The sequence below is a fragment of the Psittacula echo genome (assembly GCF_963264785.1).
Source record: "Psittacula echo genome assembly, chromosome: 4".
Classification (NCBI taxonomy): domain Eukaryota; kingdom Metazoa; phylum Chordata; class Aves; order Psittaciformes; family Psittacidae; genus Psittacula; species Psittacula echo.
This window is the reverse complement of record NC_137738.1, coordinates 3,492,767-3,515,034: the sequence shown is the minus strand read 5'-3', so window position 1 is coordinate 3,515,034 and position 22,268 is coordinate 3,492,767. Positions and strand designations below refer to the sequence as shown.

The 22,268-nt window shown below is 47.8% G+C and overlaps 1 protein-coding gene across 2 annotated transcripts in view; it reads left to right on the top strand.

Moving 5' to 3' along the window:
* LOC308219572 (uncharacterized protein) overlaps positions 1-21,645 on the top strand; it is a gene marked incomplete at both ends in the record, with an annotated part of 53,523 nt that extends 31,878 nt beyond the window's left edge. The window contains 2 exons of one of the 2 annotated variants that reach the window (XM_080614771.1): positions 9,250-9,303; positions 21,517-21,645. In XM_080614771.1, the coding sequence (XP_080470897.1) occupies positions 9,250-9,303; positions 21,517-21,645 (183 nt within the window). The remainder of the gene's footprint in view (positions 1-9,249; positions 9,304-21,516) is intronic. The other variant, XM_080614772.1, reaches the window with a different exon arrangement.
* Between the last annotated feature and the right edge of the window lie 623 nt (positions 21,646-22,268).

Below are 22,268 nucleotides of genomic sequence, written 5' to 3'. Positions count from 1 at the left end.
AGTGCAGCTGAGTGATAGGGAATTAATCCTGCTCCTTCTTTTATATTTGTGTTACTCCACAGGTGCTGGAGGTTTTGGTCATGTCTGCTTGCTACACAAATGGAGCTTTGCATTCTTTCCAGGCCTCAAAGAAAACCAGTGAGGGATTTGGGGTTGGCGAGGAGTGAATAGATGAACCATCTGATGTACCCTGCAGACCAGCAGACTCAGACCCTGCCAGGCAAACCAGCAGGGGTAGCGGCTGCTGAGCCAGAGATGCACCATGCAGAGCGTTCACTTCCTCCATCCCCAAATTCAAATCAAAGGGCTAGTGGTAAAAGTGCCAGGGCAAATCTGGCCTCTTATCTGTGCCTAGGGGGATAGGGCTTCTGTACAAATCCAGAGCATATCTGGAGACCATATGCCACAAAGGTGACAGAGGAGCAGAAGAAAACCGGTCACCTAGACAGTTTGTTTGCTTAGACCATAACTGTGTAAATTGGTAGCTGTGTTTGTGTTAGCTATGGCAGTAGTTTAATAGTCAGTGAGAACTTCGAAAAGCAGCCTGTAATTTAATAACCTTATCGGCTTCCTGGTCCCTGGGAGTGGTGGGAATTCAGATGCTCTGCCAGGTGGCAGACCTTCCTGGCCAGGCTTGGGCTCACACTCTCTTGTAGTGGGCATTGCAACTGAGTTGTGCTTATTTAGAGGGCAATCACTTGTGGGATAGACTTACTGTTCTCTCTTCTTCTTACTGTAAGACTCAGCCCTGGTTCAGGGCCATTTTGTGTTTGCTGTAGGCTTTCAGCCATTTCTCTTAAGCAGTGACAGCTGAACCACTCCTAGTAGTGTACAAAATAAGATGATGAGTGACACCATGATTAGAAGGGATTTTGATAACCACAGAAGTTAATTTATTGTGGCTTTCATGGTCCACCATTTGCCATGTGTGATCTCAGGCAGGTCCCTGCAGTACGCTGTTTTGTAAGGCCTTGTCTGGTTTTTTGTTTCACTTCTAATTTGAATTTGTTCTCAGTGATCACTTTAGTAATCAGCATTTCCTCTGCTGCCCTGTCCAGAGGTGCTAAGTGGTCAGTGTTTGCACTATACAGAGGCCATGGATTCGTGCCACTTGCTGGCAGAGGTGCTGCCTGGAAAACTGGGGATTCTGTGTCTGATAGAGATGGGGTCCCTTTATGACGGTGTTGAAAGACCAAATGTATTGATGTTTTGAAGGCAGATTGAGGGTAAATGTTGCGAAAGAAGCATTAATGACCAATTCAACTGAATATGAAATAGAAAGAACTTTCTAAAGAACTCCGAAGCTTTTTCAGGATATTCCACAGCATTACCACAGTCTTTGGATGCTGGAGGCTGTTTTCCTGGGAGGAGACTGTTGGCCAAAGCACTTGAATTAGCCTGTATTTTAAAGTGCTGTGAGGCTGTTTAACTTCTGGTGGAGCAGCCTGCAGACTGACAGATGATAACTGTGATTTAAGGCTGTGGGTGAAATGCAGCCCTCGTGGTGCTGTGCTGATGTAGGGGCAGGGAGCTGGGAAGGCCTGCCCCTTTTGTTTCTCTGCTGATTATAGTCATATGTGCCTGTGAGCCTGAGCCTGGCTTGGGGGTAAGGTCAGCTGGAGTTGCCTTAGCTTCACAGCAGTAAGGAGGAGCCTGTGACCTTCTTCTTCCATACAGTTTTTGTACTGTAGAGCTAAAAGGTGATGCCAGTGCCCTAGCAGCACTGCTCAGTGCCAAGGAATTTAAAGATCCAGCCCAAAATCAACCTACAAAATAGATTTAAAAGGTTTTTTCCTTGTTATCCTCCTAAACCGATTGGGAGGGCAGAGCCAGCTTTGCCCCTTGCAGAGCACCCATCACCTCATTGACGGAAGGACAGGAGCCGTGGTCTGGCTCCCTTCCACCCTGCTGCATGAGCATAGAGCACTGTGCTCCTGGGTAGGAGATGTCTGCAAAAGCAGAGAGCACTGGGCTCTGGTGTTTTAGCCCAGAGGCGTTGGAGCTGTTGGGTCAGGGAGGGACTGATAACTTCAGCATCCCCACTGAGCTCTGGCTGGGGCCTCACTTGTGGGAGCATTGCCTTTGGAGGTAGTTAATCCCCTTCCTTTAATTCAGCCTGTGCTGTAAAAAGGGCCCTGCTGAAATGCTCCACTTGGTACCATGCAGGTGCTGCTGCTTTGCTTGCATGCGTGTGTCACCTTTCTCTGGTGTCCAGCAGCTGTGAGCCTCCTGCCCCTGCGCACCCCTGGGCCATCCACCCCATGCCACGCGGTGGGACGGAGGTGGGCCTCGGCCAAGCAGACGCCTGCAGCCGCAGTGTGCTGCACAATAGCCACTTTGTGCGGTGCCCTGACCTCATCTGCCCACTGCGCCGCAGCTGCACTCCTGCCCTGTGCCTTAACCCTCCGGGCGCTCTCCCTGCCACGTTCAAGCATGCAGGCTGGTGGGGAAGGCTGCGTCTCCTGGCCCAAACCAGGCTCTAGGGGCCAGTAGGGAAAGAAGTCAGGCAGGCTCCTTGCTTTCCAGTGCCTTCCCAGGACAGAAGGGCCATGGGGCTGTGCTCCCCTGGCATCTCTGTGCATGCACCAGGAGTGGTGTTGGGCTGGAGCTCACACATTGGTATTGGCTCTGCACTGGCATCTGCTTCACTTCCCCCTCACAAGAGGCATCTTGTTAAGGGCCTTTCAGCCTTCTGCTTGTTGGGCCATGGAGCTGCTTCACTGTCTTGCTGTCATTTTTTATCTCTTTATGGTTATCACATCACTGGGCATGGTTTCTCCTTCTCATCAGCCTTCTGCTATGACTTAGAGCACAGTTTCTACTCATGTTGCAATGTTTCTTTCAGTTCTTTCTGAACAAAGAAGCGTCACCAGTCTGTTTCTACATATGTATTTTCTGTGATAGACATTCAAGCTTGGTCTGCCTTGTTTCTGGAAGACTCCAGAAAACTGTGAAGCAGACTGCTAGGGTTAACAGCATTGAAGTAAAACAAGAGTTACGGAGCTGAAGAGACTTCTTGCAACTTGGTCTGCTTTAACCTTGGTATCCTGTCAAGAACTTAAGATGCCAACAAGTGACAGACACACCGGTATCTTCAAAGTGCTGTGGAGGGTCCTTAGGAGAACTAATGAAAGGCGGACTTCTGGCCTGCTTGATGTTCTTCTAAAGTCTGGTCTTTGAGTCAAGTGACAGCACGGTTACTGAAACAAATTCTTCACTTTTGAAATCTTTTCCATGAAACAAGTGAAAGTATGTGCAAAATTATTCAGTCAAAGCAAAGCTGATTGTGTTATCAGTATGGACCATTTGATAAAGCGTACTGATTTGTTGTAAATTATATGGGTTAAGTTGAACTGAGAGTTCCTGTGCTCTCTTGCATGAAATAGACTAAACTGTTCTGAAAAAAGTGGTAGTAGTTAAACAGCATCCAGCTCTTAGGTTTAAAACTACAACCAGATAATAAAGGTTAATAATAATCCCTCACCAGTAGGCAGAAGAGCTGCTGCTTTGTCCTATGGAGGTAGTGAAAATGAAATCATTCTAAAACTGTGCACATAAAAAGCAGATGTAAGGTGAAAGGTGTTTATTAACATATAAGTTAATACTTTGCGTTATACACTGATTTAAGAGATTGTCCAAACTCTTAAATATTCTAATATTTAGCTGTGGTGCCCATCTTTAAGCCATTCATTGGCACAGTGGTAAATACTTGGTTTTGAACTGCAGCAGTGTGACATAGGTTCATCCCTCTTGAGAGTTTCACTATTCCTAGAATGACCTTGTGTTAAGAATACCTGTATTTTGTTAGTATCTGTTACAATCATCTAGATAATACAGTTTGTATACAGTAGATCTGGGTACAGGAGCTTGTGAACATAAGCAAATACATGTGTGCAGCACGTAACACCTGAGTTAGTTCATTACTGCTTAAGTCAGCGTTAGAGGACTTGGAGCTTAATCAGAGCTTTCTGCTAAAGCAAGGCTGGACTAGAGAGCTGTGCTCTGAGGGAAGCAGGGGTGGTGGTTCATCTCTGCTCTTAATGTGGTGTTTTGATGAGGCAGCGATGTGCAGCAAAGCCACACGTGCCAGTTCAGGGGTTCATTACCACATCTTACTCAGTAAATATGTAACTCTCCAAGTGATCGTTTCCAGTCCCTGCAGCTTTCTTTTGAATCCAGAGCACAGTCACAGGGTTATAAACAGAAAGTATTTGTGTAACAGGAGGTGAGACTGTTTTTAGGTGGGAGGGTTTTTAGGCTGACCAGATTCTGCTGTTTTCTGGGAGTTTAACCCAAAGCATTCCAATTTAGTCTTATTTTTAGAGAGCAACAGAACTCTTGTGCCCTCAAAAAGACTTTCCACATTTCCTTAGTCCTGTCATTTCCTCTTCTTAAGCAGAAGATCATAAAACAAACTTTCCTTCGTGCAAATAACAGTGCTCCCAATCTGTAGGTTTCAGCTCTGATGCCAGCAGTTCTGTCAGAGACCAACAGGAGGGACTTTTTAATTGAAATTAAAACCTGAACACAGATGCTATCTCTTCTTCCATTTCCTTTTCTGCAGGTGGAAGAAAGAATCTCAGAAACCAAACCCTACAGTTTATTCTCAGCTCTATCACATAGTTACTAAACTGAATGTGTCACCTTTCTTATAGGCCATTTCTCCTGCTTTTAGGCTCCTGCAAGTCATGTAGCCAAATAAATGTTATTTCAGCTCTACTCTGTATCTGTGTAAATAGGAGTTAATGAGTTGCTGCATCTCCTGGCTGACTTGTGACGTGGAGGTCTCCAGAGGGAGGATGAGGAGAGGCTGCCTTGGAAAGTCCCTGGTTGTTGCTAGGCAGCACTGCATTTTAGCTTCCACGACTGAAAGTCTGCTCTCAGGTTTGGCAAGGAAAGGGAAAACCGAGGGATGGAAAACCACACAAAGATGCTTGACTTACTCTTTGTAAAGCATGGCTTTACTGTGCTGGGCGCAGCGAGTGTGTGGCTGCAAGTGAGGTGGAAGCAATTTGATTAAATAGAATAACATTTGATAACTGGCCTTCTGTTTATTCATTTTCAGCTGCAGGATCATGTGGCTGGCTTGCTCTCTGTCTGCCCCCCTCTGTTTTGTCTGTTATGATGTTCTTGATCTTGCAGTGAAGTTGGAAGAGCACAGCACAAATGGTCTTGCTTCACTTCCAGTTTAAACGGAAGTAGGAAAATCCAGCAGTTCCAGAGACTTTCCTCTGAGGCTTATGCTCCAGTTTTACAGCCTGTGGACGAGGGGATGTCATGTCTGCACTTTACTTCTAAGCCCATCAAGAGGCACACCAAAGATCTCTATTAACTAGCAAAAATTGTTATGTAGGCCATCGTGCTCTTGCTGCACATTGTAGCAACAGTACAAATAGTGGTAAGATCCTCATGTGATTAAAACTCATCACAACAGCACTGCTAAAAGCGCACCTGATTTTTCTGCCAGAAATATAGGGTTTGGGGCATAGCTGAGCACTTGAATTCCTCTTGGTAGAGTTGCTCAGTTGACCATCCATCCGTCCACCCGTGGGCTGGTTCAGACTTTTCAGACAGTCTTAGTTGTTGTCTTGTAATTGCTGTCTCTGTTTTTCCTCCCTATGCATTTTAGTAGAAGGTCAGGATGAGTAAATTTAAGGTCTTGGTGCCTCAGCTAACTGATACTTGGGAAATAATGTCTTTTGTTGCACTGTGATGGAGTCGCTGGGGGATCTGTGGGTGAGACCTCATCAGGCACTGAACCCTTCTGGACTGCACTGGTGGAAGGTAGTGTGCTTGCTCCCTGGCTGACAGGGTTGTGTTTAAAGATACTTTTCCACTTTCAGCTGAGGATCCTGTGATGCTACTGAGGTGCACTTTGGAGTTTGGTGTCACAGCCTTGCTCCATCCTTGAGGGTTCAGCCGAGTACCATTGTAAAGCTCATCTTACAGGAGCTTAGAGAACCTTGCTTAGAGAACTTTGAGAGTCTTGCCCAGAGTCATGCAGCTTGTAGTCAAATGGGATGCAGCAGGATATGTTCTGCTGTAACACTGCTCTCCACCTCAAGGATGGGGCTTGAAAACTGAGAATCAGGACTTCAGACTGATTGCTGGACCCTACTTTGTCTCACACATTTTATCTCACCATTGGCCTTGTGGCTTGAGCTGTCTACCTTAACCTTCCTCTTCCCCCCCACCCCAGCCAACGTTTCACAGCAGTCTAGAAGAAACGCTTACAGAGACCAAAGCTTTGCAAGACCTTGCAACTCCTCTCTTTGTCCCTCCCTGAATGCCTGGGTTTTGTCACTCCCACCATGTTCTCCCTCCTCCTCAGTCTTTTCCACTGTGTGGTTGTGGGGGTCTTAAAGATGGTAACCTCACAGTGAAAAACAGCCCTACAATAGCTGCCTTGCAGCCTGGCTGGGAATGGAGCCCCATGTTGTTTTATAGGAATTTCCAGAGAATGACCTGTTTAGTTGAACAGCCCAGGCTAGGGTTAGTTCAGTTCAGCAGTTCCCTTTGTCTCCTTCTACCTGGTTTGCGCAAAGAAATGTGGGGTCCTTTGAGGTTAGAAACCTGCCACGTGAGACCTGGGGACAAAGGCATCAAGGCATGGCTACTGTTGAGGCCTTTGGATAACAAAGACAGCATTAGGGATTCACCTGCTGAAGGATTAAGAGAAAAAGCTCAAAATCCTTGCAGCACCTCCCTTCTCTCCTATGCATGCTTGGACAGTCAAATGTGCTTTCCTCTGGCCCCTAACTACCTATGTACAAGTTTCAGGTTGCGCTGCACTGTATAGCCCTTCCCTTTTCTAGGCATGTCAGCGTGCCGAGGGCTGGATTTTAGATCATAGAATCATAGAATAGTTAGGGTTGGAAAGGACCTTAAGGTCATCAAGTTCCAACCCCCCTGCCATGGACAGGGACACAGCACACTAAACCATGGCACCCAAGGCTCTGTCCAACCTGGCCTTGAACACCACCAGGGATGGAGCATTCACAACCTCCCTGGGCAACCCATTCCAGTGCCTCACCACCCTCATAGTAAAGATTTTTTTCCTTATATCCAATCTAAACTTCCCCTGCTTCAGTCTGAACCTGTTACCCCTTGTCCTGTCACTACAGTCCCTAATGGAGAGTCCATCCCCAGCATCCCTATAGCCCCCTTCAGATACTGGAAGCTGCTATGAGGTCTCCACACAACCTTCTCTTCTCCAGGCTGGACAGCCTCAAAGAGGCTGATGGGTGTAGAAATGATGGATGGGCCTCCAACTCCCTCTCCAAGCTTTGGGCAGCAAAGATGTGCTTATGGAGTGTGGAATGACAGAAGGTGGTGGAGGAACAGGGCTTCTTTCCCCACGTCTCAGCAGTACTTTCTACTGGAAAAACAATACATACTTTGATTTAAGCTGCTGTGGTGTTCAGTTTGGGGTTTTGTTTTCTTCTGAGTTTCGTTGGGTTGTTTGTGTATTCCTTACTTTTTAAGCTTTTTGAGATTCCAAGGTTCCTGTTACTGTGTTGCTTTTATCTTCTACCGGAAAAAGCAAGATGACTGCAAATAAAAGGAGAGAGGAAGTTGAAAGGCCCATGTTGGTAAAATGGTGGAATGCCTTTCCATAGGTCTTCTGTGTGAAGAACTTAATCTGGAAGACACTTCGGTCACTTTGTTAAAGCGCGGGATGTGGGGAGCGTTTTCCCACACTTGATGCCGCTTTCCAACTGGAAAAGGGTAGAGATGGGGTGGTCGAGAGGGGAGGTTGTGAGGGGACAAGAGAGGCAGCCATGAGAGGTGAGTGGAGATCATGAAGGGGGACAAGAGGGGTGAGGGGAGAACAGGGGTGGCCATGAGGGAAGATCATGAAGGAAGAGGTGGGACAGCCAAGATGGGCAGTCACTGAAGGAGGATCATGAGGGGAGGCTGCAATGGGCAGAGGCGGCCATGAGGGGAGAGGTTGGGGTGGTTGAGAGTGGCAGTTGTGAGGGAGCAGGAGAGGCGGCCATGAGGGGTGAGGGGAGATCATGAAGGCGCAGGAGCAACAGCCATGAGAGGTGAGGGAAGATCATGAGCAGAGAGCAGGGGCAGCCATCAGGGAGGGTCATGAGGGACGAAGTGGGGCGGTTGTGAGAGGAGATTGGGAGGTGAGAGCAGGGGCAGCCATGGGCTGTGAGGGGTGGCCATGAAGGGAAATCCTGTGGGGAGATGAGGGCCAGCCATGAGGGGTAAGGTCAGCAGCTATATAGTATGGGTCACTGCAAGGTGGTAGGTAGGGGGTGGCTGTGGCTGGAGGTCATGAGAGGCAGCCATGAGGGAGATCAGTTTGCCCTTAGTGACATGGTTTAGTGGTGGGATTGATAGTCCTGGGGTAATGGTTGGGCTCCGTGATCTTAATGGTCTTTTGCAACCTGATTATTTGAAAACAAGCAGGAGCTAGGAAAGTCTATCACTTATTTCAAAAGCTGATGGAGAAGCTTCTTCCTGATGTGCCTCCATCACCAAACTTTTTGTTATAAAAATGTAGTTGAAGTGATTTTTATGGGAAAAACTGTTCTCTTAAAGCCTTGTTTTTCCACTCTGAGTCACTTTTTGGAGTTTTTTTGAGGGGAAGGAATGATTTTATTCACTTGCCAACTTTCAAAGCACTGCTTCAGAACTGGGATAAAGCTGTAACTCACCTGTTTATTTCCGTAGTTACACAGAGTAATTGCTGGTTTAAGGATATCCTGTTTGCTAAGTTGTGTGGTTCATGTGTTATGGCAACTTTAATGGCCCTTGCAGTATATAGCAAGGGGATTTAGGACTGTGGGCAGGTGCTTTTTACCTTGTTTTTTAATTCTAAATAAACAAACATAATGAAAATAGCTATTAAATAATGAGAACATCCACAGTTACATTAAATACACTATTCTTCATGAAAGGAAGATAAATTCACCTGCTTCAGGGCAAAGTCTAACCACTAACGGACAGAAGAAACTTCCTTTTAGGCGGTTGTTCCATCACTTTCTCCTTGGAATTTCTTGTATGTTCTTTCAGATCCCAGGGTGTCAGTCACTGCCAAGGGACTGTGCGGGTTGGGTGAGACAGTCTCAGGCTAGGCCACCTCTAGTAATTCTTAGCCTTTCATATCTCACCTACCCCTCCATCCATCTTGTTTGCTAATTAAATGTTGATGAAAAGAGACTTCCTGCAACCTCCCTCTTTCTGTTCCCTCGTGGTACTTCTACTAATCCCTGGATTCTACTTCTCTTTCAGAAGATGCTGCTTAAGAAGAATTGTGGAGCGAAGACTAGAGTAATTAAAATTCATGTAAGTTGCCCATTTCTGATCCAGTTCCTGCATCTTTCCACAGATATCTGAATGTGGTGATTCTTTTTGAGCATCTATACCAAGAAGATTATTTCTGGAGGTTTCCTGTGGCTTGGTCAGCTGCATAACAAAAACTGCTAGTTGTAATTTAGGTTAGGTGCTGATGAGGCTAATAATACATTGGCTTTTCTGTTTTGAAGGCTGTGGGCTCAAAGTTTTCTTTGAGTGAAGCTCTATGTTCCCTGCTGTGAGCTCATACAGCTATGCATAACTGTCCTATAGGGTGTCATTTGGATCCTTCTTGGCTGAGGGAAGTGCTAATTTGAGGTAACAAGTGGTGTTTGGTAGGGGTGAGAGGTACTGAGTAGACAGCTGCAGAAAATGGGCTGTACCTGCAGAACTGCATGGCGTGTGAGACTGGATGATGGCAGACGGGGAGGCTAGATTGCTTGAGTGGCTTTGTAGCTGGGCTGACACTGCAGTGTTTGAGCATCTCCCATTCTTGAGCACACACATGCCTGGCAGGGCTAGGTCTGCCCAACTCTCCTGCTTGTAATTTATGCTGCCTGCACCTCTGAGTCTCTGTCTCTAGCACCCTATCCCCTGACTTTTCAGTCAGCCTGTCTCTTCCGTAGGTACCTTGGTGTTCTTTTGATCAGTGCTGGATAGTGCTGTTGGAGATGTGTCTGTGACCTTGCACGCTGCAGCCAAAACAAGTGCCTTAGTCCATTGAGCCCCATCTGATGCTCCCCATGTTTGTGATACACAGGAAAAAACAGGTCAGGCTGAAGAAAACAGATATCCTTTGTGATAAAGCTGCTACTTTCATTGCAGTAATTATAGTCTTGCAGGAGGGATGAATGACAGACCAGGATCCTTCAGGGTTTATACCTTGTCAAGCAGGAAATGGGACTGATGCCTTTGTGCACCTAGAAGTGCTTCTGTTTATGGGCATGCTGTTGAGTGCCCCTATCCATCACTGCTTTGTTGGTGAATTTGGTATTTGAGAGGAGGAGGAGCAGGTTGGCCTGACTAGAACCTAGTGCAGAGCTGGACAGTGTTTCTCCAACTCCCTTACATGCCTTCTGCTAGGGCACTTCAGTCCTGTCTTTCAGCAACCCCACAATGACCTGATACTTCTGATTGCACAATTAATCCTGATCTGTTACCATCTCTTGTGCTCCTGCCTGGATTATTTTCAGTAGAGCTGTCTCCTTCTGTGCCCCGTGAGCTCTCCCCGTACTGTGCCTGTCCTTCAGACCTACTGACAGTCTAATCCTGCTGCAATGTTTTAGTGCAACTTGTTTATTACCTTCCTTTACGCTTGTCCATGTGCTTCCACTATTTTTCCTGGGTGTCCATGGACTTGTAGCTGTTTCTGGTGCTGCTTGGTGTCAGTCCCTCAGTCCCTGGGGTTCCAGTGATGCCTCAGTGGCGTGGTTTCCTCTGACACCTTGAGCTCATTATTGCAGGTACTCTTGTGTCCCTGGAGAATCTGAGAGGCAGAATTATCCCTTTGCTCCCTGCTGAGCCCATGTCAGCTCACACTAAAATAAACAGCAGAAATTGAGAGCACACCATTCTGACAGATAGCACAGAATCCATGCTTCTCTGGCCAACCCTGCCAAGCTGTGACAGTGCATCTCTATACCTGAGGTGCTCATGTGGTTTCCATGACAATAGCATATGATATTTGTTGTCTCTTGTTGGTCTGTCATGGTGGCAGAGTCATTAGGTAAAGGAACATTTTTGCTTCCATTTTTCAAATGATTGCAAGTGCCCACTTTAGTGTATCTAGCTTAGGAGGCAGCAGGTCCCTGGCAGAATACCTTGCTGAGGTGCCTCAGCTCTGGAAACAGCTGAGAGAGGTCAGTACCTCTGAAGGATGATGCTATGCTCTTGTCATATGAAGGGAAATCTCAATCCAGCCACTAAGACATGCTTGTTTTCTCCCTGTAGTTCTGCTGCCAGATAGAGTGAAGGAGAAATGATTATGCTTATTCCCTCCTTTGCGAGGATGGTGATCTGCTAGTAATATCAATGAAGCATTTTCATCCTGTCCTTGCTGAGGGCAGTGTTTCATATGGTAGTGAGGTGGGGTTTTGCTTTTCCATGTGCTGTTTTAACACTAAGGTGTCACCTTATTGCTGTTGCCTTCAGCTTCCCAAGAAGGGCAGCTCAGCTGGTGTCAAGCTACAACCTTTCTACTCATTCGACAGTTCTTAAGAGGGATGATAGTACAGTGATGTGACAAGTCTAAGAACTTAAACAGATTAAGGGAGAGAGATTAATAAACTTCCCAAATGTCCAGCAGTGCAGTTGTGTTGAAATGTGTTCAGGAATAGCAGCTCTGCAAGGTGAGGGCCTATAGTGAAGAGAAAATAATGCTCAAAAGAGCTTGCTTCTGTTCCCTCCAATAAAGGATAATGGAACAGGAGAATCAGCCCCTCGGGCAGAAATCAGTTGGAGGTGACAGTGTGTGTATGAAGTATGGATCTGTCCATAGTAGATACGTGTAGCATAGCACATGTCACTGCAAGGGAAGGGGTTGGCATGAGGCTACGTGGGTGCTGCACAGTGAGGTGGGCGATGTGTGTGTGCAGACCTGGTCAGCTGGTGTAATGTGTGTAACTGGAAGCAAAGCTCTAGGTGTGGATGAGGGGCACAGTGTGTGTGCGGGCATTTGAGTGTTCAGAGCATGTTTGCACAGTTCAGCTGGGTGTTGCATGGAGACACTTCCTTAGCACTGGAAGGATGACTGGAAGGATGTGCTCATGCTCACAGGTAACTGCCTCTGCCCTGGACCAGGCTTGGTCAGCTGTAGCCAGCTCTGGACGCAGAGACCCATCTTCCAAAGTCTTTCTGTAATACCACAAGTTTTTAGTTTTCCAAGCCCTTTTACAATACACTCATCTAGTCCTATTCTTGTTCTTCCATCACAAATTCCTACCTGCAGTCTCTGAATGGGATCAATGAAGCTGGGCTTATCTGAGCAGCAGCAGCAGGTGGGTAGAAGACCCAACTGGCAGGCCCCTGAGTATCTTAAGAGCTCTTGTTGGAGCAGGCAGAGAGGGAGTAAGGATTTCAAGGCCAATCTGATAACCTGGCTGATCAGAGAGATGTTTTCTGCTATGTAAAAACAAAATAAGAATTTTAAATCGGAACATAAACCTCTTGTGCTCTTGCCTTGATCTTATCAATGTTGAGAACGCCTTCTGCTTGGACAGAGGCCAGATCCCTGGAATGACTTCCGTCTCTTATATCTCTTGCATCTGCATCCTAAAAGGCCACTGCAGAAACATGCTAGGTTTTCTCCTCCTAAAATAGGGGACCTTTTCATGTTGGAGCTGAGCAGGAGATACGCTGGCCTAAGCCTTCTTGGCAGATACCTGAGCCATTCACAAATGTAAGGTGGGCTAGGTGACAGAGTAGTACTGGTGCAAACCTCTCGTTCTGGCCACACAGCATGAGGTAAAGGTTTCTAAAAAGTCAGAAGACTGTGTGTTCATACACACACATATGTTGCCCCTTCCACCACAGGCTCCCAATGCGCTTTGCAAGCATTGCTAAATATAGCATCCCAGAGGCAGGCTTAAACTGAGAAACCAGCACTTGCCCAAAGAGAGACAGTGTGAGGAGACCTGAAGTCTGGACTTTGATGTTCAAACCACATACCTTGAGCTGTGTCTTTATTCGTACCGTATCATGCAGTACAAACAGCTTTGACATCTCAGGCAGCAGAGGTCCCAAACTGCAGCTAGCTAACAGTTTGTCAGACTGTCCTGGTTGTCTTTAGTGTGCCTAAACCTGAACCTGCCCTCTAGAAGCAATGCGAGAGACTCATCTCCCTGGTGGGTCGCATCCTTGGGTTACTTGCTGTGCAGAGGCTGCTCATTGAGGTTTTAACATTCCAGTTCCCTGGGTGGGCTCCTGTCTCCTGTTGATAGGCACAAGTGTGAGGAGCAAAATCGAGAAGGTCCTCTCCTAAATGACAGTATGAATATCCATTTGATTACTGGGGGAACCAGCTCCCCCCATGCTCCCAACCCAGCCACTGAGCTGCCTGCTTCTGCTGAGGGTCTCTGTGCAGTGATAGCTGGTCCTGGACAACCTGAGCCCTTAGTGTGAATAATTCCTGACAAAAGACTTTATCCAGAGTTTCCCCTGGATCCAGCATAGCCAAGGTGGGAATGCCTCTGTCTGTTATAAACAATCCCAAGCATCTGGCTCTAGACGTTCTTTTATTTAGCATTGCTTTCATTAGATTTCATGGCAAAGGCTAACTAGACTTCAGCCTGTCCATAGCAGCCAGGAGAGGGACTGTCATGTCTCTTTTTCTGCTTCCTTAAAGGACTTTTATTGCTGCCTGCTTTCCATAAAGTCCTGCTATGTGTGCCCTTGCATCTGTTATATCATGTAACTGCTTGCCGAAGGGATGTTGTGGAATAACCAAGAGCTCCATAATCCAGACAGCCTTATGAAAGCAGAGAGTGGCTGGTGAGTCAGGAGGCTGACATCCTTCCTATTCTCAGCACTGTCCTTGCTTTGTGGTCAGATGTAGGTTACGGGTCTGGTTTAAGAAAAGGGGTGTGTGGGGAAGGGGTAGAAAGGAGTTTAGGACAGAGGTGCAGCCCAGCGACCAGCTGCTGCTGGGGCAGCCCTGGGTGTTGGTGGTGGCTGTGGCTGGCGGCACCATGGTGCAAGGGGCTGGGAAGTGGCACGGCATGTTTCTCAGAGAGGGGCACAGATTTGATGACTTTTGGGTCACACCCAGTGGAGAAGAGAGAGAAGGGTAGGGAATGGCAGAGGGTCACGATGGCTTCTGCCACTGTTTTCCAGCACAGCTTCAAGTCCGAGATGGCACATCAGGCACGTCTTTTGCCACCACATCCAGTCCCACTGCAGTTGCTCCTCGCTCCCCTTTGTTCACGTGTTTGTGGGAACCTGGCACCCATTCCCTCTCTCAATCCCTAGAGCTGTAATCTTCTTTTCCCACACACCTCTCCCATAATACACCTACTTCCTGCACTTGGGGGCGGTTTGTCCAGAGGCAAGCACACTGTGTCAGCATGTGTTTGCAGCCTGCTCATGCCAGGGTAATTAATACTCACTTTGCAGTTTTAATTTGGGTTCCCCTTAAGTTGAAAGCCACGTGCTGCTCTGTGCCAGCCTGCTTGGCCAGAGGCAATCAGGTTGTCCTGGTCTCATCCAAACTCGAAGCTGTACATGCACAAGTACACACCATGCGCCGGCGGTGTGAGAAGCATGGTAGCTGGGGCTCCTGGCCTGAAGGGAGGAGTACTGCAAGGGCATTTGACTGTGATCTGTCTGGAGGGAGGATGTTCCTGCCACAGAGAAAGAGAAAGGGAAGGTGGGGAAGGAGGAGAGGAAAAGGTACCGTCACTTAGGTACAGACTTTTGACTTAGGGTTAGATTGTGCCTTGCGTGTGTCTGCAGGTGCTTGGAGCTCCTCTCATGCCCACTCTTCATCCCACTCAGGCACACACAGCCCTTGTGATGTGTGCAGAAACTGCTGCAGGTGTGTTTAGGGAAGCAGAGGCCATTGTATCAAAAGGAGAGAAAGTGGGGACAAGACACAGCTCATGAGTAGGGGCATGTGGGTTCATTCACTTGTTTGTAAGAGATTTGTGTGGCCTTCAGAGCATGACCTTCACTGGGACCCTGGAGCAGTTTGTTCCTCAGGTTGGCCAGGGACCACTGACAGCCTGCCCCCTCCCAATGACCCATCTGTCCCTTTTCAACATGCAGCCTCCTTCCTTCAGGTTGTCAGGCAGGCAAATCAAAGCTTGCAGACAGCTTTCTCAAAGACACATCTCAAAGATGTGCGAGAGAGAAGAAAGGCTTACCATGCTGGTGCCAGCAGGGACCCATAGCTGAAACTGGCTTATTTCTGCTTTTGGGCAAGTGACCAGCAAGCATCTGCTAGGCCCTTTGAAGTACCTTCCAAATAAGTTCAGTGGTGTCTGTCTGATTGCACCTCTCTTAAGTGTGGTAGTTGCCATCTGACAACTCTGCACACAGATGTGCAGATGTATGATAGATTCTTAAGGGGTTTCATTCCTTTCAGAGGGGAACAGTGATATGTTTGTAAACTGCTGAACTGCTCTCTGCAATGTGGTTGCACAGAAGGAAGTTGGTATTGGGCAGCCATATGCTGATGGAGGAAGACAGCCCTTTCAGCCTTTTAGGGATGGGCAGTGGAGAACCCAGGGAAACAATGCTAACTGCAGAGCTTTGTTTTCCTTATCAGAACAGTGTTTGGAGTTGTCCCTTTCTTTTCTTGGAGGAGAAGGAAGGATAGTCTTGAAATGAAGTTCTGTTATGCTGTATATTTCAGCTGAAATTAAACTGTATATGAACCTGGATGTGGAGGAGAGACTTCCAGGAGGAAAGGGGCTTGCCTTTGAGAAGTTACTCTTTTTGCTGCTCTAGGTCTGACTGGAATAAATTGTCAGAGGCCCTCCTGGAGTTAATGAAGCAGCAGTTAAATGTGAATTGCTGCTCCACTGGAGGAGCTGGTCCTGCTTGTCAGCCACTATTTCTTGAAAACTGCCTGAAGCAAGACTGTAATTGAAAGGAAATCACCTCTCAGCGAAGGTCCCAACACCTAGATGGTAATTAGTTCATCCTGGCTGCCTGACTGTGGTGTACTGTCACGGTTTAACCCCAGCTGGCAACTAGGCACCACACAGCCAGTGGGATCAGGAAGGTAAAAGTGAGAAAACTTGTGCATTGAGATGAAGACAGTTTAATAAGTAAAGCAAAAACCACACACAGAAACAAAGCAAAACCAGGAATTCATTCACCACTTCCCATCAACAGGCAGATGTTCAGCCATCTCTAGGAAAGCAGGACTTAATCACACCTAGCAGTTACTTGAGAAGACAAATGCCATCACTCCCCTAGTTCATATGCTGAGCAGATATCATATGGTGTGGAATATCCCTTGGGGAAGCTGGGGCAGCTGTCCCAGCTGTGTCCCCTCCCAACTCCTTGTGCCACTCCAGCCTTCACACTGGCAAGGCATGAGAAGCTCTAAGTCCTTGATTTGATATAAACACTACTTGGCAACAACTAAAAATACCAGTGTGTTATCGCCCTTACTCTCATACTAAATCCAAGACATAGCACTGTACCAGCTACTAGAAAGAAAATTTCTCTATCCCAGCTGAAACCAGGACAGGAGAAACTGAGGAAGTGACTTGGTCAGGGCCATGTTTGGAATATAGCTAGGAGCAAGTATGAAGGTCCCCTTCCCTTGCTCACAGCTGATAGTTTCACACATCAAAGTTGAAGTGTCATCAGTTTCTTTTCTAATCACCTGTCAGGGGTGAGTGGAAGGAGAATGAAAAGTGGAATTAAAAGCAGTGTAACTATAAATGCTCCACTGTGGAGTCTGACAGCCTTTACTCTCTCAGTGCCCTGCCTGAGTGTCGGTACTACTTCTGGCTCTGTCTAATCCTGGGCAAGGCAACTGTCTCAAGCAGGCAGACGTCTGTCTTTGCCAAGGCTCTTTTGGGAATTTATTCCTTTCCACATAGGGCAGTGGTGGGAATCGGATGCGCCTTTACAACTTGCAATTACATGGTGCCTTTCATCCCAAAGGACTTTTAACAAGTGATTCTGCAGACTGCAAAGGGATCATTCACCCACCACTGAGAGGCATCCACCACTGGAAGGCAGTATCCTTTAAACAGAACTCAACAGCATTTCCCAATCAGCAGGGCCCAAGGGTAGGAAAAAGAAGGGACTCCTGTGCTGGGCTGGCCCTGAGTAAGGGATGGGTTGGCAGAGTGCGCAAGCTGATCTGATTTTGAATCCCACCCGGATACTAGAGGTCTTATGAAAGAGGACCAAAGAGTATTAAGCAGGGCTTAGTTTTGTATCACCCCTGGCACACCACTCCCTTCTAAGACATTGTTGTGTTAGGTAACCTCATTTACCCCTCCTGTGGGGACTGTCATTCCCACAGCTGAAAGCGTGCTTGGAGCTGTGCTTGCTTCTGCTTCGTCTGGAGAACCTCACTTCTGTGGAATCATGAGTCCAAAATAAAGTTGTTTCACAATCTGCATTTGGGATATTTTCCCAGACTTCACAGGGGTAAGGGATGGGTTTCTAGAAGGAATATGTGTTTGTTTCAGTAGACTTATCCTTTACCTATTTTATCTTATTCCTATGTACTTTCTCCTTGTTGATATGTACAATCATGTTACAGATGGATTTAAGAGGCAGTTGCCCATTTCTCTGTTTTCTGAGGGCTGCTAATATGATTGAAATCCTGCATTTCTTCTGCGGTATTTAATCTCACTGGTCTTCTTTGAGGCACCTGCATCCGGTTGCTATCTGTACCATTGTCTGTTGTGCTGCTTTGTTAATGTGCTTTAGATATGTTTCAAGCTTGGCTGCTTATTTACCACCTGTATTCAGTGGTGGTAATGCAGTTGGTGACAGGCTTGCAAGAGTGTGCATGTAGGTGCGTGTATATGGAGGAAGAAGTGTGCGTCTGTGTGTATGTGACCAAGGTGGTCTGCACATAGGGTGACCCAAGCTAGGTCCCTTAGGAGCTCCTCTAACTCAAATGAGGTGTGCAATGAGGCAGCACAGGTGCCTGCAGGTACTGAAACTACCCCCTGCTCTGGGCAGTCGTATAAGCAAGTGATGAGCTGTGCTGCCTTGGACTGTCCTCTGATGCCCGTGGAGTTCAGGCCGTGCTTGGCTTGAGTTACGATGTGAGCAGACAAGATTTGTATGAGCAGGGACAGCTCTCCTTTCGATTTCCAAGTCACGAGAAGGTCTGTGTGTGCACAGAGGGACGTGAACAAGTGACCAGGGAAGTGCCTGCGTCCTGGGGAGAACCTGAGGCGCGTGAGAGCAGGTGAGCGTGTGCAAGTGAGCACGGGCACGTGTGACAGAGCGTGTGCCCCCTCCTGCCTGCAGCTGAGTGCTCGTGTCTCAGGCCATTCTCCAGCTGTGTAAATACATTGCCTAACAAATTGAGGGCTCTGGTTAATGATTGCCATTAGCACAGGGCCCATATTAGGCTCCATTTTGTGTGAGTTACCCAGCTGTCTGAATGCCATTAGAGTGAACACACCGGCCTTTAATGTCAAGCACGGACTGTTTGCGCTCTGAGGAGCCTCTGCAGGAGCTGGTCTGGGGTTGCTCAGCAGGGGCTGTCAGGCAGGTTTATAGCAAGCTCCCTGGAGCTGCTGCAGCAGCAGCAACCACTCTAACAGCCTTCTGTAGTCAGGGTGACATCCTAGGCATCCCAGGCTGGCACTGGGCACCCGAGGGGAAGAGCAGGCTAGCTAGGACGCTTGCCCACATTACAGAGAGGCAGCTGGCCCAAGTGGATAGGGTGAGAGGAACACGTTTCTCTCTCTGGCAGGCAGCCCTATCCGTCTTCTTTCTGGGAATACATCTACAGAGCTTTGCCTTGTGCTACTCATCAGAGCCAGACCATCACATGCTGTGATCCCAAATGGTGTCGTGGACTAAGCCAGATCAGGTCTGGTCATCCCTAGAGCAGGATAAGGCTCCAAAGAAAACATGCCGTTCTGCAAGAAGAGTGTGGAGTGATTTGAGGCCGGTGCTCGCCTTTCCTAGCAGAGTTGCTGCTCTATCAGTCATGGAGTAGGTGCAAGACAGACCCATACTGCTCAGGGTTATAAATCACTGCAGATTGGTCCTGGTGTTGCCATGAATTAAGGCGGTTGCATTACTGCATCCTCCTGTTACTGCCTACAGTTAGCGCCTGCAGGGCTCTTCTCACCCTGCCCTTGCCTGCATTGTCATAGCTGTGCTGTTGAAAGCCAGACATCATCTTGTGGCTGCTTGAGAGGTTCCATGATGAAGAGGCAGGATTGGTGCAGTTTGAGCCTTACTTGCAGCTCCCTGACCAACTGTGAATCTCTGCATCCTCCTGTGTCTTCTCACATCCCTGTCCTCCTCAGCCTTTGTTCTGTGCCCGTGCTCCTTGCAGTACCTGGGAAAGCTCTTTGCCCCATAGATTGACCCAGAAAAAGGTCCAGAGAGAAACCCCAGGGCACCTTCACATCCAAAGCCTGGTGGGTTTTGTGGATGACTTTTGCCTGTCCTCTGGACCCATCTTTCCCCAGCCTCTTCTTCGTCTGCTGTGTGCCAGAAATGAACCGATTCAGCTGCCTTCCCTAATCCTGTCTGGCATTTCAAAATGGAGGGAACTGCCAGGTTCTTTGTTCCCATTCCCTTTTGGCACTGGCAGGGGACATTCTCTGCTCTGGAGAAGGACAAATGTGCTGATTTATTCTGCCCCTTAGCTTTGAATAGGGGTTGCTATGTTACTCTCCAGCTCTGAGGCTTGCCAGAGCACACACCATATATAACCCCACAGCAGGTGGCTATTGAGTAAAGGCCCTTAAATCTGCCTCTGTTGTTTCTTATCCTGCTGGCCAAGGTGTCAGGGGGATGTAGCAGGGCATGATTTGCTGGCTGAAAATCCAAGCACAGATGATGCCAAGCACCATGTTGGCATTTTCCATTCTCAAGTGCCCATCTTAATTGGCAGAGGAGATACCAACTAGGCAGGAACATGCTGCCCATACTGGCTTTTAAAGAGGCCCTTTCTGACATGAAAGGCTTATGGGGCCCAGCTATGACCAAGATCCTAGAGGCAGAGGCTCCCAGATCTTGCTGCATGTAACTGCAGCACCTATGGCCTGGCTTGGGCACTGCCACAACTCCCTCTAATTTGATGTGACTGGATGAGCCTGGCCATTTGATCAGCTTTCTGGGAAAAGTTGTGTTTGTCCTGTGATGACAAGTGAAAACCCAGCCAGGACATAAGCAGGTGGCATCAAAACATCACCTTGCCGTGCCATTTTGTGGTTGCAGCTGTCTGATAGACCTGACTTTGAAGTCCCAAAATGAACCTCTGTCTCAGAGGAGACAGCAGAGTTGGTAATTGTTCCTAAAAAGCCCTGTTATTTGAAAAGCAGTCCCTTAGTGCAGGCTGAGCAGCGGAAATCATGGGTCTTGCTAGGAAAAGTCTGGAAGAGGGAGCAGGGAGACACATAACACCAGAGCCCAGGTCAGATCTCTTCTCTAACCTCCATGAAAACAATGGTAAAGCCCTTCCCAGCAGTGATGGAAGTGAGATGAGGGTGCAGGACATATGCATGAGTTTCTAAGCTTCTGAACTTCCCAGCATGTGACACTCGCAGTAGCTCATCCCTATCCCTGGGAAATGAACTCTATGGGATTATGATTAAATACTCTGCTGGCCCATGAAGTGATGAGACCTCATCTCCTGGCCAAAGAGTGTCTGTGAAGCAGCTGCCACACTGGTGTTTGTGCTTGCAGAAGAGAAGAAACAGAACAGTCCCCAAGAAGCAGAAGGAAACCACTTCCTATTTAACAGAGCAGAATCACTTCCTTGACCCTATAATTCCTCTGGGATCCACAGGTCCCAGCAGAGCCTAGGAAAGAACTGCATTTTTCTCCTGTCATGCACTGCAGAGAGTGCACTGGTATTTCTGGCCTCTTTACTCTGGATCTGCCCTGAGCACTGGGAGCAAAAGAGGAGAGAATGGTCTTTGGTGGCTGGTGCAGCGGTACAAAAAGGCTGTAAAGCCTTCAGGTGGGATCTTTTCCTCTGAGAATCTCTCAGCCATTCCTCATTGAACTCTGGAGTCTGGAGCCAAAACTCGGGGGAGTTTCAGTGTGACTGGGACTTTATAAAGAAGAGGTGATTTGTAAACCCTTACGAGAGAGCTGTTGAAAACTAGGACCGGATGACTGATTTGTCTCCCTGCTCTAAAAGTGTAGCAGGTCCTCCTTCAAGGCCAAATGAATCTGAATTTAGTTTTTTCATGTGATACTTTCTGGCAGTGCTGCTGTTCTGACTCTGGGACTCTAAATGCATCATGGATATCCTATTTCACTTACTGGCTGCAGGTGCAATGCGTCCTAGGCATGTGGATCCCGGGGATCTCAGTCCTGGAGGAGGTGGGATATGCATGCTTTTTTCTCAGTGGGTAGAAGTAAGGATACAAGCAAAGAGCTTCACTGCTTATGTTGCACTTGCTGCAAGTACAAGCATTCAAGGAGGTGCAATTGTACTAGAGAGGGATGTGACCAGCACTCAAGGCAGGAACTTCACCATTTACAGCTTGTATGAGCACTGACTTAATCCCTCTTTTTATTCCCCGGCAGAGCATCAATGGAGGCTGCCCGCCACCCCACTTTGTGTATGATCCATCCACCTTTGCCTTCCGTTCCCTCAGCACCTTGAAGCCGCTGAGCCCAATAGCTCCAGTGGAAGAACCGTCATGTGCCTACTGAAGGAGTTTCTCCAAAAACCTCAGGAACTATAATCCAACCACCTGCCTGGCAGTGAGAAGGGGAGGTGGTGATACCCAAGGGGATGGGTGGGAGAAGAAGAGGACATTGACACTTCTTTGCAGTACAGCTTTTCTGGCAGCAGGTTGCGTATGGCTTTGCAGCAGTGCCTGTTTTCATACCAATGTGAATAGTGGCAAAGGGAGAGATTTTGTCTTTCAGGGGAAAACAAATCAGTCAGGTCCACAAAGTGGCAAAGGCAGCCACCAAGGCAGTGTCAAGCCTGGGGATGGTGGTGGTTGATATCTCTGAGGTTCAGGGGCTAGTATGGCCTATATGGCAGTGGGGACAAGTGGTCCATGGGTGTGAAACCAAGTCTACTCAGTTTCCCAAGAATGCCTGTGTTTACAGTGCTTTGCTATAGACCTGATTCTTCTCTCACTCAGAAGTGAGCTCAGGATTGGAGACAGAGGCTATACAGGACTGCCTGCAAAGCAAGAAGATCCCTCTCTGATATTGCTATAATTGCATTCACTTCAAGCTCTTGTGAATGGAAGACCCTCAGAGGGGGATGTGGAGAGGTAGCAGGCACATCTAGCTGTGAGTTCCAGCCGATCTGCTGGCAA